The 12,172-nt window shown below is 45.0% G+C and overlaps 1 protein-coding gene and 1 long non-coding RNA gene across 3 annotated transcripts in view; one reads left to right on the top strand and one right to left on the bottom strand.

The window, feature by feature from the left end:
• The window catches only part of SEC24A (SEC24 family member A), a 107,154-nt gene extending 105,067 nt beyond the window's left edge, over nucleotides 1-2,087 (bottom strand). For both annotated transcript variants that reach the window (XM_011958814.1, XM_011958815.1), the window contains exon 1: nucleotides 1,689-2,087. In XM_011958814.1, coding sequence (XP_011814204.1) covers nucleotides 1,689-1,785 — 97 coding nt within the window. In that variant the 5' untranslated portion in view covers nucleotides 1,786-2,087. The remainder of the gene's footprint in view (nucleotides 1-1,688) is intronic.
• Nucleotides 2,088-2,139: 52 nt separating this feature from the next.
• Nucleotides 2,140-3,043, top strand: LOC105523807. Its single transcript, XR_001003651.1, has 2 exons — nucleotides 2,140-2,819; nucleotides 2,853-3,043. It is a non-coding gene; the product is annotated as an uncharacterized LOC105523807 (long non-coding RNA).
• The last annotated feature ends 9,129 nt before the right edge of the window (nucleotides 3,044-12,172 follow it).

The raw sequence follows: 12,172 nt of genomic DNA, 5'->3' as shown, positions 1-12,172 counted from the left end.
GCAGGAGAATCGCTTGAACCTGGAAAGTGGAGGTTGCAGTGAGTCGAGATTGTGCCATTGCACTCCAGCCTGGGGACAAAAGCAAAACTCCATCTCAAAAAAAAAAAAAACCTGTAGAAATGGAACTTATAAAAAGACTATGAAAATTATATTTTAAAAAAGAGCTCTGGGCACAGTGGCTCAGGCCTGTAATTACAGCACTTGGGAAGGCTAAGGAGGCAGGAGAATTGCTTGAACCCGGGAAGCGGAGGTTATAGTGAACCGAGATCATGCCACTGCACTCCAGCCTGGGCAACAAAACAAGACTCCATCTCAAAAAAAAAAAAAAGTGGAACAAATATCTGTTGGACTGCGTCAACTCAACATAGTGACAATATCTCTAATACAGCATACCACAGTGGTCAAATCCCTTTAACATTTCAATATTATGACAACTACACTCCTATATAAACATTGAAGCACATTTCAGGATTTGTCATTTAAAGTTAATGTAAAACTGCAATTTATAGATAAGAAAAATCCATAGTCATGTAACATATTTTTTCTCATCCTCAGTGTAAATGTTACTAAATATCCTAGAATAAAATGTAGTTTACATAATCTGTTACCATAATTTTGAGAAAGAATGGTTAACTCAATACCCTTTCAGTGGCTTTCCTCCACTTATTCTTTCTTCTGCCCACATAGTGGCCTACTCACAGACATTTTTAAAAGTCTTTTAGAGCCATCTTTGTAAAGAAAACACTGGTCTTCTCTAAAAACAATGTAATTTAGCGATTTTAGTCACTATTTTCTCCAACTTCACAGAAATCTTAGACTCTAATGGGCAACTTAAGTTCTTCAGCATTATTCTACTAGTCTTATTTCTGTAAACCAAAGATCTGTAGGTAAATTGGTAAGTAGGCAATCTGTCAGCAGAAAGTCTTTGTTGATTGTAACAACTGAAATAATCTTAGCAAATCACAATGTCGGATGATTTAAGGAATCCTAGAAGAGGTATAAAATTATAAGACATTCTCACACCAAATGACAAACTATAATGTACATGTGGACTCTTGGCAGAGATTCAGAGAGTTGTGTCCAACCACTTTCCAAATGCTGTACAGACATCTAGAAATCAAGCAGGAGATCCTTCTACTTGGTTTTTTCCACAGCTGAAACACTGAACAGCTGTTGTAGGTACAATTCTGGGAAGGTTCTGGGAGAGATGAGTAGGCCCTAAAGGGGTGTCCCAAAAGCATGCATACATCTCCAGAAACTCAGACTGACTACGACGCCCCCCCACCACTTCAGGGCCTGCAGAACCCAGATGAATCGGACCCCAAATCCTGCTCTCTAGAAAACCGGGGTGAGGTGGCATGGAAGGCGAAGGCACCCAAACACTATGATCCTTATATTCGAGTTTTGAAGCATTTTCTCACCCATGTTTCACCCAGGGCGTTGCATACAGCAGGGGCTCATTTACTGTTTTGGTGACCGACTGAATAAATAAATGTGAAAGACTGAGCCGAGCCTGGGGCTACAGGTGCACAATCGCCGTGGTCCCCTGGCCCAGCCGCCCACCACCACCCGCGCCAGAACCCGGTTAAGGAGGTCACCCTCTCTATCTATGTCGCTTCAAGCAGCAGTGGCACGCAAAGGTCAGTCAGCCCTGGCCAGGCTGCGCCCTCCCCCAGGACAGCACTCACCGTTGGTGTAGGGAGACTCCGAGGCCAAGGCGGCTCCGTTCTGGGCCTGGAGGCTGGCTGCGGCGCCGCCGGAGGCCGGTATTCCCGGCTGGGACATGACGACGGCGGTTATCTGGGTTGGAAGGGGCTGGTTGGGGTCGACAACAGCGCACAAGAAGAGAGCTGAAAGACCACTGCTGAAAGCGGAGGGAGGAAGCTAACAACTTAAGACTGAAGACTGGGAGAAGAGAGGGGGGCGCATTAAGCCCGAGGCATGGCGCCGCACTCTCCCCAGGCCACCGGCGGCCACGGCCTAGCCTGGAAGGTGAGGCTTGGGAGTCGGGCCGGCGGGGCCGCGAACGCCCGGCTAGAACGCGGCAGCCAAACCTGGAGAGAAGGAGGGAGGCCCTGGCCGGAAGTGCCTGTCAGCCGCCGGCCGCGCAGCCGCAATCAGGACACGTGGCACTTCCGGCTCCGGACTCGCAGCCGCCGCCGCGCCGGCGAGCTCTTCTCTGCCAGCCGGGCTGCCCCGAGGCCACCTGACAGCTCCTGGTGCCCCGACCCCGACGACCGTGCCAGTCCTCGCTGCCACGTCACCGACTCTCACGGCCGGCCGGAAGTGCCGTGTGTCACCGCTACGGAAATTCCCGCCGTTGTGAACGTGACCTCGTTCGCAGAGCTGGGATCGTGGGGCAATCTGGGATTCAGTAGCCGCTTTCGTGGGGTGGGGCTGACAGTTCCTCTCCTCGGGTTTTGTGAAGATTACCTGAGACCACAGAAGTCATCGTCCTCTGTTGAGACGTACCACTACTGGTAGCTGGGACGGTTAATGTTCATTGCAGTATTTCATTCACATTTCGTCTTCATGTTTCAGATGTAAATTGTAAGGAGTTTTAAAAAGAGGTGGTTTAAAAAGAGGTGGTTAAATATGTGTACGTATTATATGTGTGATCAAGCCAAGAAAGAGGCCTTTGTCTTTTGACTGGAGGACTCAGAGGAATTTTGATTTTGAAACTCGCTGATTCATAGCATAGTCACACTCAAGTTCATTAGCACATTTAAATGGCAGTTTTGTTTCCTCTTCTAAGAGTTTACAGTAAGATAAAGAACTCAAACTTCCTTTCAGAGCAAGTAGACTTTTTTTTTTTGCGAGTATACTTTTTTGACTTTTGAAGCCAAAGAGAGGTCGAATTTTTTGACTTTTGAAGCCAAAGAGAGGTCGAAACTGCGGTGATTAGACAGCATAATTAATTAATGACTGAGTAATCATCTTAGCTGACTTCATTCTATTTAGGTTTTTCCTGCTCTGTGCTGATGATAAAGCCCTTCTTTACAGATTCGTACTGTTGATTAAAATGTCATGCCACGCGGTTTCGAAACCTCAGTGTGAAGTACATCTTACCTAATTTATTTAGTATCAAATGCCTGCTATGAAGTGTTATATTACATACAAAAAAAGCCAGATCTGTGTCAGGCTGGGCAAGGTGGCTCACTCCTGTAATCCAAACACTTTGGGAGGCTGAGACAGAAGGATTAGTTGAGGCCAGGAGTTAGAGACCAGTCTGGACAACTGGTAGAGTCCCCTTATCTCTATTTAAAAAAAAAAAATTATTTTTGAGACCGAGTCTTCGTCTGTTACCCAGGCTGGAGTGCAGTGGCGCCATCTCCACTCGCTGCAGCCTCCGCCTCCTGGGTTCAAGCAATTCTCCTGCCTCAGCCTCCTGAGTACCTGGGATTACAGGCTCATGCCACCATGACTGGCTAAGTTTTGTATTTTTGGTAGAGACAGGGTTTCACCATGTTGGCAAGGCTGGTCTCATACACCTGACCTCAGTTGATCCACCCACCTCAACCTCCCAAAGTGCTGGGATTACAGGCGTGAGCCACCGTGCCCAGCCAATTTTTAAAAATCAAATAACAAATTTTAAAAACTTGCCCAGTGTGGTGGCACATCCCTGTAGTCTCAGCTACTCAGGAGGCTGAGGTGGGAGGATCACCTGAGCCCAGGAGTTCGAGGCTGCAGTGAGCTATGATCTCACCACTGCACTCCAGCCTGCATGACTGAGTGAGATCCTGTCTCTAAGAAAAGAAAAAGAATAAACCACTGTGTCAGGCCTAAAAACAGTCAGTAAAAATTCAAATAATACTAAATTTTATACTAACCCTGTTTTCATCATTTGCCTCAGAACTTTACTAAAAATGTATTTGCTCGGGTGTGGTAGCTCACACCTGTAATCCCAGCACTTTGGGAGGCTGAGGGGGGCAGATTACCTGAGGTCAGGAGTTCAAGACCAGCCTGGCCAACATGGTGAAACCCCATCTCTACTAAAACTACAAAAATTAGCCAGGCATGGTGGCACATGCCTGTAATCCCACCTGCTCAGGAGGATGAGGGAGGAGAATTGCTTGAGCCCGGGAGACGGAGGTTGCAGTAAGCCAAGATTGCACCACTGCACTCCAGCCTGGCCGACAGAGCAAGGCTCTGTCTTAAAAAAAATAAAGATAAATAAGTAAATACATATTGGCTGTAAGTAGCATTGAACAATTCAATTCCTTTGTACAAGATCCAAGTACTATATATATATATATATATATATATATGTTTTTTGTTTTTTTCTTTTTCTTTTTGAGACAGTCTGTTGCCCAGGCTGGAGTGCAGTGGTGCAGTCACAGCTCACTGCTGCCCAACCTCCTGGGCTCAAGCAGTCCTCCAGCCTCAGCCTTCTCCTGAGTAACTGGGACTACAGGTGTGTGCCATTATGCCTGGCTAGGTTTTGTTTGTTTGTTTGTTTGTTTGTTTTTGTAAAGAGAAGGTCTCACAAGAGGTCCTCCTGCCTCGTCCTTCCAAAATGAGATTACAGGTTTGAGCCACCACGCCCAGTTAAAATCTTCTTTAAGATGAAGATGATACTATGGTCAAATTGTTTTCAGTTTGGAGCCACTATAACAAAATCCCAAATTATAGATCCAAAAACACTTTAAAATTGCACAGACACAAGCCTCTGAATGTTTTGAAGAGGAAATAGAGCTCAGAGAGAAACAACCCTTCTGAGGTCAGACAAAATCAGGGTCACTCTTCAAAGAGGCAAATACCTGATCTCAAACCTGCATTAGTTTAATTCTCTGTTTTTATTCAACTCATTTTGAATGACCTTGATTTGTTTTGATCTTGGCATGGTGGTTTGATTTGGTTAAATCAAGCTTTCTTTGAACTTTGTGCTATTTAAGCAGTATCTTTTTTTTTTTTTCGGAGACGGAATCTCACTCTGTTGCCAGGCTGGAGTGCAGTGGCACGACCTCGGCTCACTACATCCTCTGCCTCCTGGGTTCAAGCTATTTAAGCAATACCTGTGTGTTCAAAGATTTATTTATTTATTTATTTTGAGACGGAATCTCACTCTGTCGCCAGGCTGGAGTGCAGTGGTGCAATCTCGGCTCATTGCAACCTCTGCCTCCTGGGTTCAAGTGATTCTCCTGCCTCAGCCTCCCAAGTAGCTAGGACAACAGGTGCATGCCACTGTGCCCGGCTAATTTTTGTATTTTTACTAGGGACGGGGTTTCACCATGTTGACCAGGCTGGTCTTGAACTCCTGACTTCAGGTGATCAACCTGCCTTGTCCTCCCCAAGTGCTGGGATTGCAGGCCTGAGCCACCGCGCCTGGCCCCCGAGATTTTAAAAAGTACTCTAGTTAGTTAAATCAGGTTAAATCAACGTAAATAATTTGCTAATAAGTAAATAATGCTTTTTCTAAAATTTGTTCCACCCGTAAGTTGCGATGTTACTGTTAGTGTCCTCAAAACAATGATTAAGTATTTCAAATGGTTTTTACACTCTCAGTGTAATCAGCACTACAGTATTGAGGAGAGCTGGGCACCGTGGCTCACGCCTGTAATCCCAGGACTTTGAGAGGCCAAGGCAAGTGGATCCCCTATGCCCAGGAGTTGGAGAACAGCCTGAGGAATATGGCAAACTCCATCTCTACAAAAACATACAAAAAATTAGCTGGGCCTGGTGACGTACACCTGTAGTCCCAGCTACTCAGAAGACTGAGGTGGGAGGATCGCTTGAGCCTGGGAGGTTGAGGCTGCAGTAAGCCATGACTGTGCTACTGGACTCCAGCCTAGGCAACAGAATAAGAGCCTGTCTCAGAAAATATATATATATATATATGGGGAGAGAGAGAGAATGGAGAAAAATGGCATTTGTCATCTGCCTAACCTTTCGGATAGTAGAAAGGTAAGTTTAAGTGAGATGGGACAACATATTTTAAAAGTTAAGTAGCTTTTATATTAAGTATTATCCACACAATATCAAATCCTTTGATGACTCCTTTAAGTGTGGCCACAAAAATATGAAAAAATTATTGATGATAGCAATTATAACAGTTGCTCTTGGCCAGGCACCATGGCTCACACCTGTATTCCCAGCGCTTTGGGAGGCCAAGGTGGGTGGATCACTTGAGGTCAGACATTCAAGTGCAGCCTGGCCAACGTGATGAAACTCTGTCTCTACTAAAAATACAAAAATTAGCCAGGCGTGGTGGCCGATGCCTGTAATCCCAGCTACTCCGGAGGCTGAGGCAGGGAGAATCGCTTGAACCTGGGAGGCAGAGGGTGCAGTGAGCTGAGATCTTGCCACTGCACTCCAGCCTGGGCGACAGAGGGAGACTCTGTCTCAAAAAAAAAAAAAAAAATTGCTCTTACCAATTGTTATTGATATTTCTGTGTTCAGTTACCTGTATGTATGCTATACTACTATACATTTTTCTAAACTGATGTCAGTATATATTTATTGTCCAGAAAAACAGAATCTTTCTGCCACATATACAACCTTCATAAGGCCATTATAAGATTTTCTGCATATTTTCAGAGCCTTCAACCCTAGTTAAGAAAATTGTAGGCCCAGCACGGTGGCTCATGCCTGTAATCCCAGCGCTTTGGGAGGCCAAGGCAGGCGGATCACAAAGTCAGGAGTGCAAGACCAGCCTGGCCAATATGGTGAAACCCCCATCTCTACTAAAAATACAAAAAAGTAGCCAGGCGTGGTGGCAGGTGCCTGTAATCCCAACTGCTCGGGAGGCTGAGGCAGAAGAATCCCTTGAACCCGGGAGGCAGAGGTTGCAGTGAGCCGAGACCATGCCAGTGCACTCCAGCCTGGGCAACAGAGTGAGACGACTCCATCTAAAAAAAAAAGAAAGAAAGAAAATTATAAACAACAAAATATGTGACAAGAAACTGTTTCAGTAAGGATATAAGCACTATACTAAGAATATTCCATTACATTTGATTATTTAGACTCAAAACTGGGAGACAGGCATTTCTAATGAAATTTGCTGATATGCAGAAGTGAACTTAGGCTCCCACCAGAGCTCCTTTGCCTGGCTGCTCATGATTGTTGCATTTTCAGATGGTAAATAGGATCAATTTGATTTACTTTTCAGGAAAGGGTAAATTATTTTGGGTTCTTTAATTATTAAAAATAAAGACTGTTCAGCCAGGCACAGTGGCTCACACCTATAATCCCAGCACTTTGGGAGGCCGAGGTGGGTGGATCAAGAGATCAGGAGTTTGAGACCAGTCTGGCCAAGATGGTGAAACCCTGTCTTTACTATAAATACAAATATTAGCTGGGCGTGTTGGCAGTTACCTGTAATCCAAGCTACTCAGGAGGCTGAGGCAGGAGAATTGCTTGAACCCGGGAGGTGGAGGTGGTTGCACTGAGCCGAGATCGGGCCACTGCACTCCAGCCTGGGTGACAGAGCGAAACTCCCTATCAAAAAAAAAAAAAAAAAAAGACTGTTCCATTTCTATTTCAAACAATCAAACAACAGTTTCAGTTACAAACAGGTTTATAAGAACAACAGTTTTGTTTACTGAAACTCTCTTGTGGTTCCTTTTTAAGAACAGTTACTTTGGCCTCATTTGCTTCTGACAGGACAGCTGTTTGTATCTGAAGTCAGCAGCTCTGAAGCTACATCACAAGTACATTCATCCCCACCAAGCCTGAAAATCCCATTGCTTTCTTTGAAAACTTCTCATTTTTATGTAGCCCTTACCATTCTTCCTGCCCATTCTGGTTACTTTTCATCATCTTGCACTTGAACTGTTGGGAATGAATAGCCTTCTGGATTGCCTCTCTCTAATCCATCCCACATGTTGAATTGAGTTCCTGAACTACTGATTCCATTTTTTTACTTTCCTATACTCCCAGATCTGTGATTACTCCCTCTGCTTGCTCCATCAAGTTAAAATTTTTCTGCATGACTTTTCTCATCTCAAGCTAAGTAAAATCCACAGTGCTACCCAGGCCCTACATGACCTGGCCTTGCTACCTCTTTGACTTCCACACTCCTTCCCACTCACTCCACTCCAGACACATTTGCTATTTCTCTAGCTATTCAAGCACAAGCCTGCCATTACACGTATTTCCGTTACTTGGGATACTCTTCCCCAAGATATCCAGGGAACTCAAACTCTCAGTCCTTTAGGCCCTTGTTCAAATGTTACTTTAATTGAAGAGGGCTTCCCTAAATACCGTACATGACACAGCTCACTCTGTGTTCCTCTTACTCTGCTTATGTTTCTTCATAACACTTATCATTGTTATGTATTTGTGTCTTTTTTATTATCTTATTTGATATAGATGAAGTCTTACCATGTTGCCCAGGCTGCTCCCAAACTCCTGGCCTCAAGTGATTCTCCTGCCTCAGCCTCCCAAAGTGCTGGGGTTATAGGTGTGAGCCACTGCCTCTGGCCCTGTTCATGTCTATGTTTATCTTTTTTCAATGGAATATAAGTCTCTACATAGCCTGTCAATTCCAAGGTAACCGTGTCTGTTTCCCTGTTAGACCATCAGTGAGTAGAGACCAAGGACTGTGTCTTACTCACCTGGGTATTCTCAGCACTTGGCTTGGGGCCTCACACTTAACAGGTACAATATTCAGTAAACATTTTTGAAGGAATAAATTTAAAGTGTTTTACCTTCCAGACTTCTGACAGTTCTAATTTTTTTTTCTTTTTTTTCCTTTTTAGAAACAGGGTCTCACTCTGTCACCCAGACTGGAGTGCAGTGGCGTGATCATAGCTCACTGTATCCTTAACCTCCTGGTCTCAAGTTATCCTCCCACCTCAGCCTCCTAAGTAGCTGGTACTACAGGTGCACACCACCACACCCAGTAATTGTATTTTTTGTAGAGACAGGATTTCACCATGTTTCCCAGGCTGGTCTCAAACTCCTGGACTCAAGCAATCAGCCTGCCTCAGCCTCCCAAAGTGCTGGGATTATAGGCATGAACTACAGCCCTAGACCTATTTTGACTATTTTGACCCTCATTAATTCATTACTATAAGTTACTGTTGCACTTATAGCGTAAACCACATCACTAGCACTTGTTTCTAAACTATGTTGGTCTCAAGTTCTTTTTTTTTTTTTACTTGAATGCTTAGTAATGAGAGGTCTCAAGTTCTTTTAGGTTCTCGAATGTTATGCTATATTGTGATAAGGCCTAATAACTGTAGTTGAAGTAGTGTTAGCCTCTGGGCAGGCCCAGCTCACCTGAGAAGGGCTAGAGGTACAGTATCAAATGCCAATTCTTTTTTCTTGTATCTTTCTGAGACGGAATCTCATCTGTTACCCAGTCTGGAGTGCAGTGGCGCTATCTCGGCTCACTGCAACCTCCACCTCCCCGGTTCAAGCAATTCTCCTGCCTCGGCTTCCAGAGTAGCTGGGACTACAAGCGTGTGCCACCATGCCTGGCTAATTTTTTTTTTTTTTTTGAGACAGAGTCTTGCTCTGTCACCCAGGCTGGAGTGCAGTGGCGTGATCACAGCTCACTGCAACTTCTGTCTCCTGGGTTCAAGCAATTCTCCTACCTCAGCCTCCTGAGTAGCTGGGATTACAGGCGCCCACCCACACGCCCAGCTAATTTTTGCTTTTTTTTTTTTTTTTTTTTCTTTTTGACGGAGTCTCACTCTGTTGCCTGGGAAGTGCAGTGGTGTAATCTCAGCTCACTGCAACCTCTGCCTCCCGGGTCCAAGCGATTCTCCTGCCTCAACCTCCCGAGTAGCTAGGATTACAGGTGCCTGTCACTACTGCCAGCTAATTTTTTGGATTTTTAGTAGAGATGGGGCTTCACCATGTTCTCCAGGCTGGTCTCAAACTCCTGACCTCGTGATTCACCCACCTTAGCCTCCCAAAGTGCTGGGATTACAGGCATGAGCGGCCGCCTCCAGCTAATTTTTGTATTTTTAGTAGAGACAGGGTTTCACTATGTTGGCCAGGCTGGTCTCGAACTCCTGACCTCAGGTCATCCACCCACCTCAGCCTCCCAAAGTGTCTTTTTCCGTTTCTAACCCCAACTATTTATCTACAGATACCCTAACACCACAGTATTAGAGATGTATACCTTTGCCTCTAAACCTACCTTTTCGTCATGACATTTTCTCATGAATAACTTCACCAGCTCCTTCATTCATTCATTAAAAAAACAATTTTTTTTTTTGAAACAGAGTCTCACTTGGTCGCCCAGACTGGAGTGCAATGGTGTGATCATAGCTCACTGCATCCTCAACCTCCCAAGCTCAAGCAATCCTCCTACCACAGCCTCCTGAGTAACTGGGACTAGGCATGTGCTACTACACCCAGCTAATTTTTAAAATTTTGTGTACAGATATGATCTCACTATATTGCCCAAGTTGGAAAGAGTATTTATTTATCAGTTTCTTTTGTTTATTTTTGAGATGGAGTTTCACTCTTGTTGCCCCGGCTGGAGTGCAATGGCACCGTCTCATCTCACTGCAAAGTCCGCCTCCTGAGTTCAAGCGATTCTCCTGCCTCAGCCTCCCAAGTAGCTGCAATTACAGGCACCTTCTACTACACCTGGCTAATTTTTGTATTTTTAGTAAAGACAGGGTTTCACCTTGTTGGCCAAGCTAGTCTCAAATTCTTGACCTCAGGTGGTCTGCCTGCCACAGCCTCCCAAAGTGATGGGATTACAGGCATGAGCCACCGTGCCTGGCTGGAAAAAATACTTATTAAATACCTTTCATGTGCCAGGCACCAAGTAAAAAGGAACAGGACAGAGAAGATGTCTTCCTTCTGTGGATCTGTGGAGTTTATAGTTGAAAGAAACAAAAATGTAGATAAATATATATTTTAAACTTTTAAATTGGTAAGTGCTATTGAGGAATCAGTGCTGAGGCAGAAAATAGCAAAGAAGGACCTGGTTTGGATAGGATGGTTAGGATAGGAGATGACATTTGAGCTGTGATCCAAAGGATGAGAAAATTATGTGAAAAGAGGAGCTGGGTTGGGGAAAGGGCTCCAGGCAGGAAGAGCATCTAGAAAGGCCCAGCGCCAAGAATCAGCTTGCTGTGGTTGGCAAGGCAGAATGGCGTGAGATGAGATTGGAATAGTAGAGGGGGACAGAGCCATGAGAAACTTATAAGCCATTTTCAGGAGTTTAGAGGTTTGGAGCAGCAATTGAAGATTTATAAATAGAAGAATAACGTGGTCCAAATATGCTTTAAGATGAATCCATTAACAAAAACTCAGGCCATGCAAGTTGGCTCATGCCTGTAATCCCAGCACTTTGGGAGGCCAAGGCAGGAGGATCACTTGAGCCCAGGACCCCGAGACCAGCCTGGGCAACATAGGGAGACTCCATCTCTATAAAAATTTTAACAAATTAGCTGGGCATGGAGGTGCATACCTGTGATCCCAGCTGCTTTGGAGGCTAAAGTGGGAGGATCACTTGGGAAGTGGAGGCTGCAGTGAACCATGGTCATACCACTGTACTCCCGCCTGGGCAACAGAGCAAGACCCCATCTCAAAAAAAAAAAATCTATCCAGCCACTGTGAGGATAAGTTGTTGGAGGGGAAATAATGAAGTTGTTGTAACTTGGGCCAGAGCTGATGGTGGCCTGCAGTAAGATGTTTGCACTAGAGAGACAGAAGTAGACTTACTGATTCAAGTAAAACTTTGGACTTTGTTACCTCTTTTGCTTTTGCTAGCCACATGCAATCAATCATGAATTGTTGCTTTTTGTTTGTTTGTTTTGAGATAGAGTCTTGCTCTGTCACCCTGGCTGGAGTGCAGTGGCATGATCTTGGCTCACTGTAACCTCTGCCTACCAGGTTCTCCTGCCTCAGCTTCCCGAGTAACTGTCACTACAGGCGTGCACCACTATGTCCAGCTGATTTTTGTGTTTTTGTAGAGATGGGGTTTCTCCATGTTCGCCAGGCTGGTCTTAAACTCCGCCCACCTCAGCCTCCCAAAGTGCTGGGATTACAGGTGTGAGCCACTGTGCCAGGTCAATTGTGAAATCATTTTTTTTTTCTTGAGATAGAGTCTGGCTCTGTCACCCAGGCTGGAGTGCAGTGGTGCAATCTTGGCTCACTTCAACCTCTGCCTCCCAGGTTCAAGTGATTCTCCTGCCTTAGCCTCCGAAGTAGCTGAGATTACAGGTGTATGCCACCATGCCTGGCTAATTTTGGGGTTTTTTTT

The sequence above is a fragment of the Colobus angolensis genome, unplaced genomic scaffold, assembly GCF_000951035.1.
Source record: "Colobus angolensis palliatus isolate OR3802 unplaced genomic scaffold, Cang.pa_1.0 Scaffold476, whole genome shotgun sequence".
NCBI lineage: Eukaryota > Metazoa > Chordata > Mammalia > Primates > Cercopithecidae > Colobus > Colobus angolensis.
The sequence above is the reverse complement of the archived record's forward strand: the minus strand, read 5'-3'. Positions and strand labels throughout refer to the sequence as shown.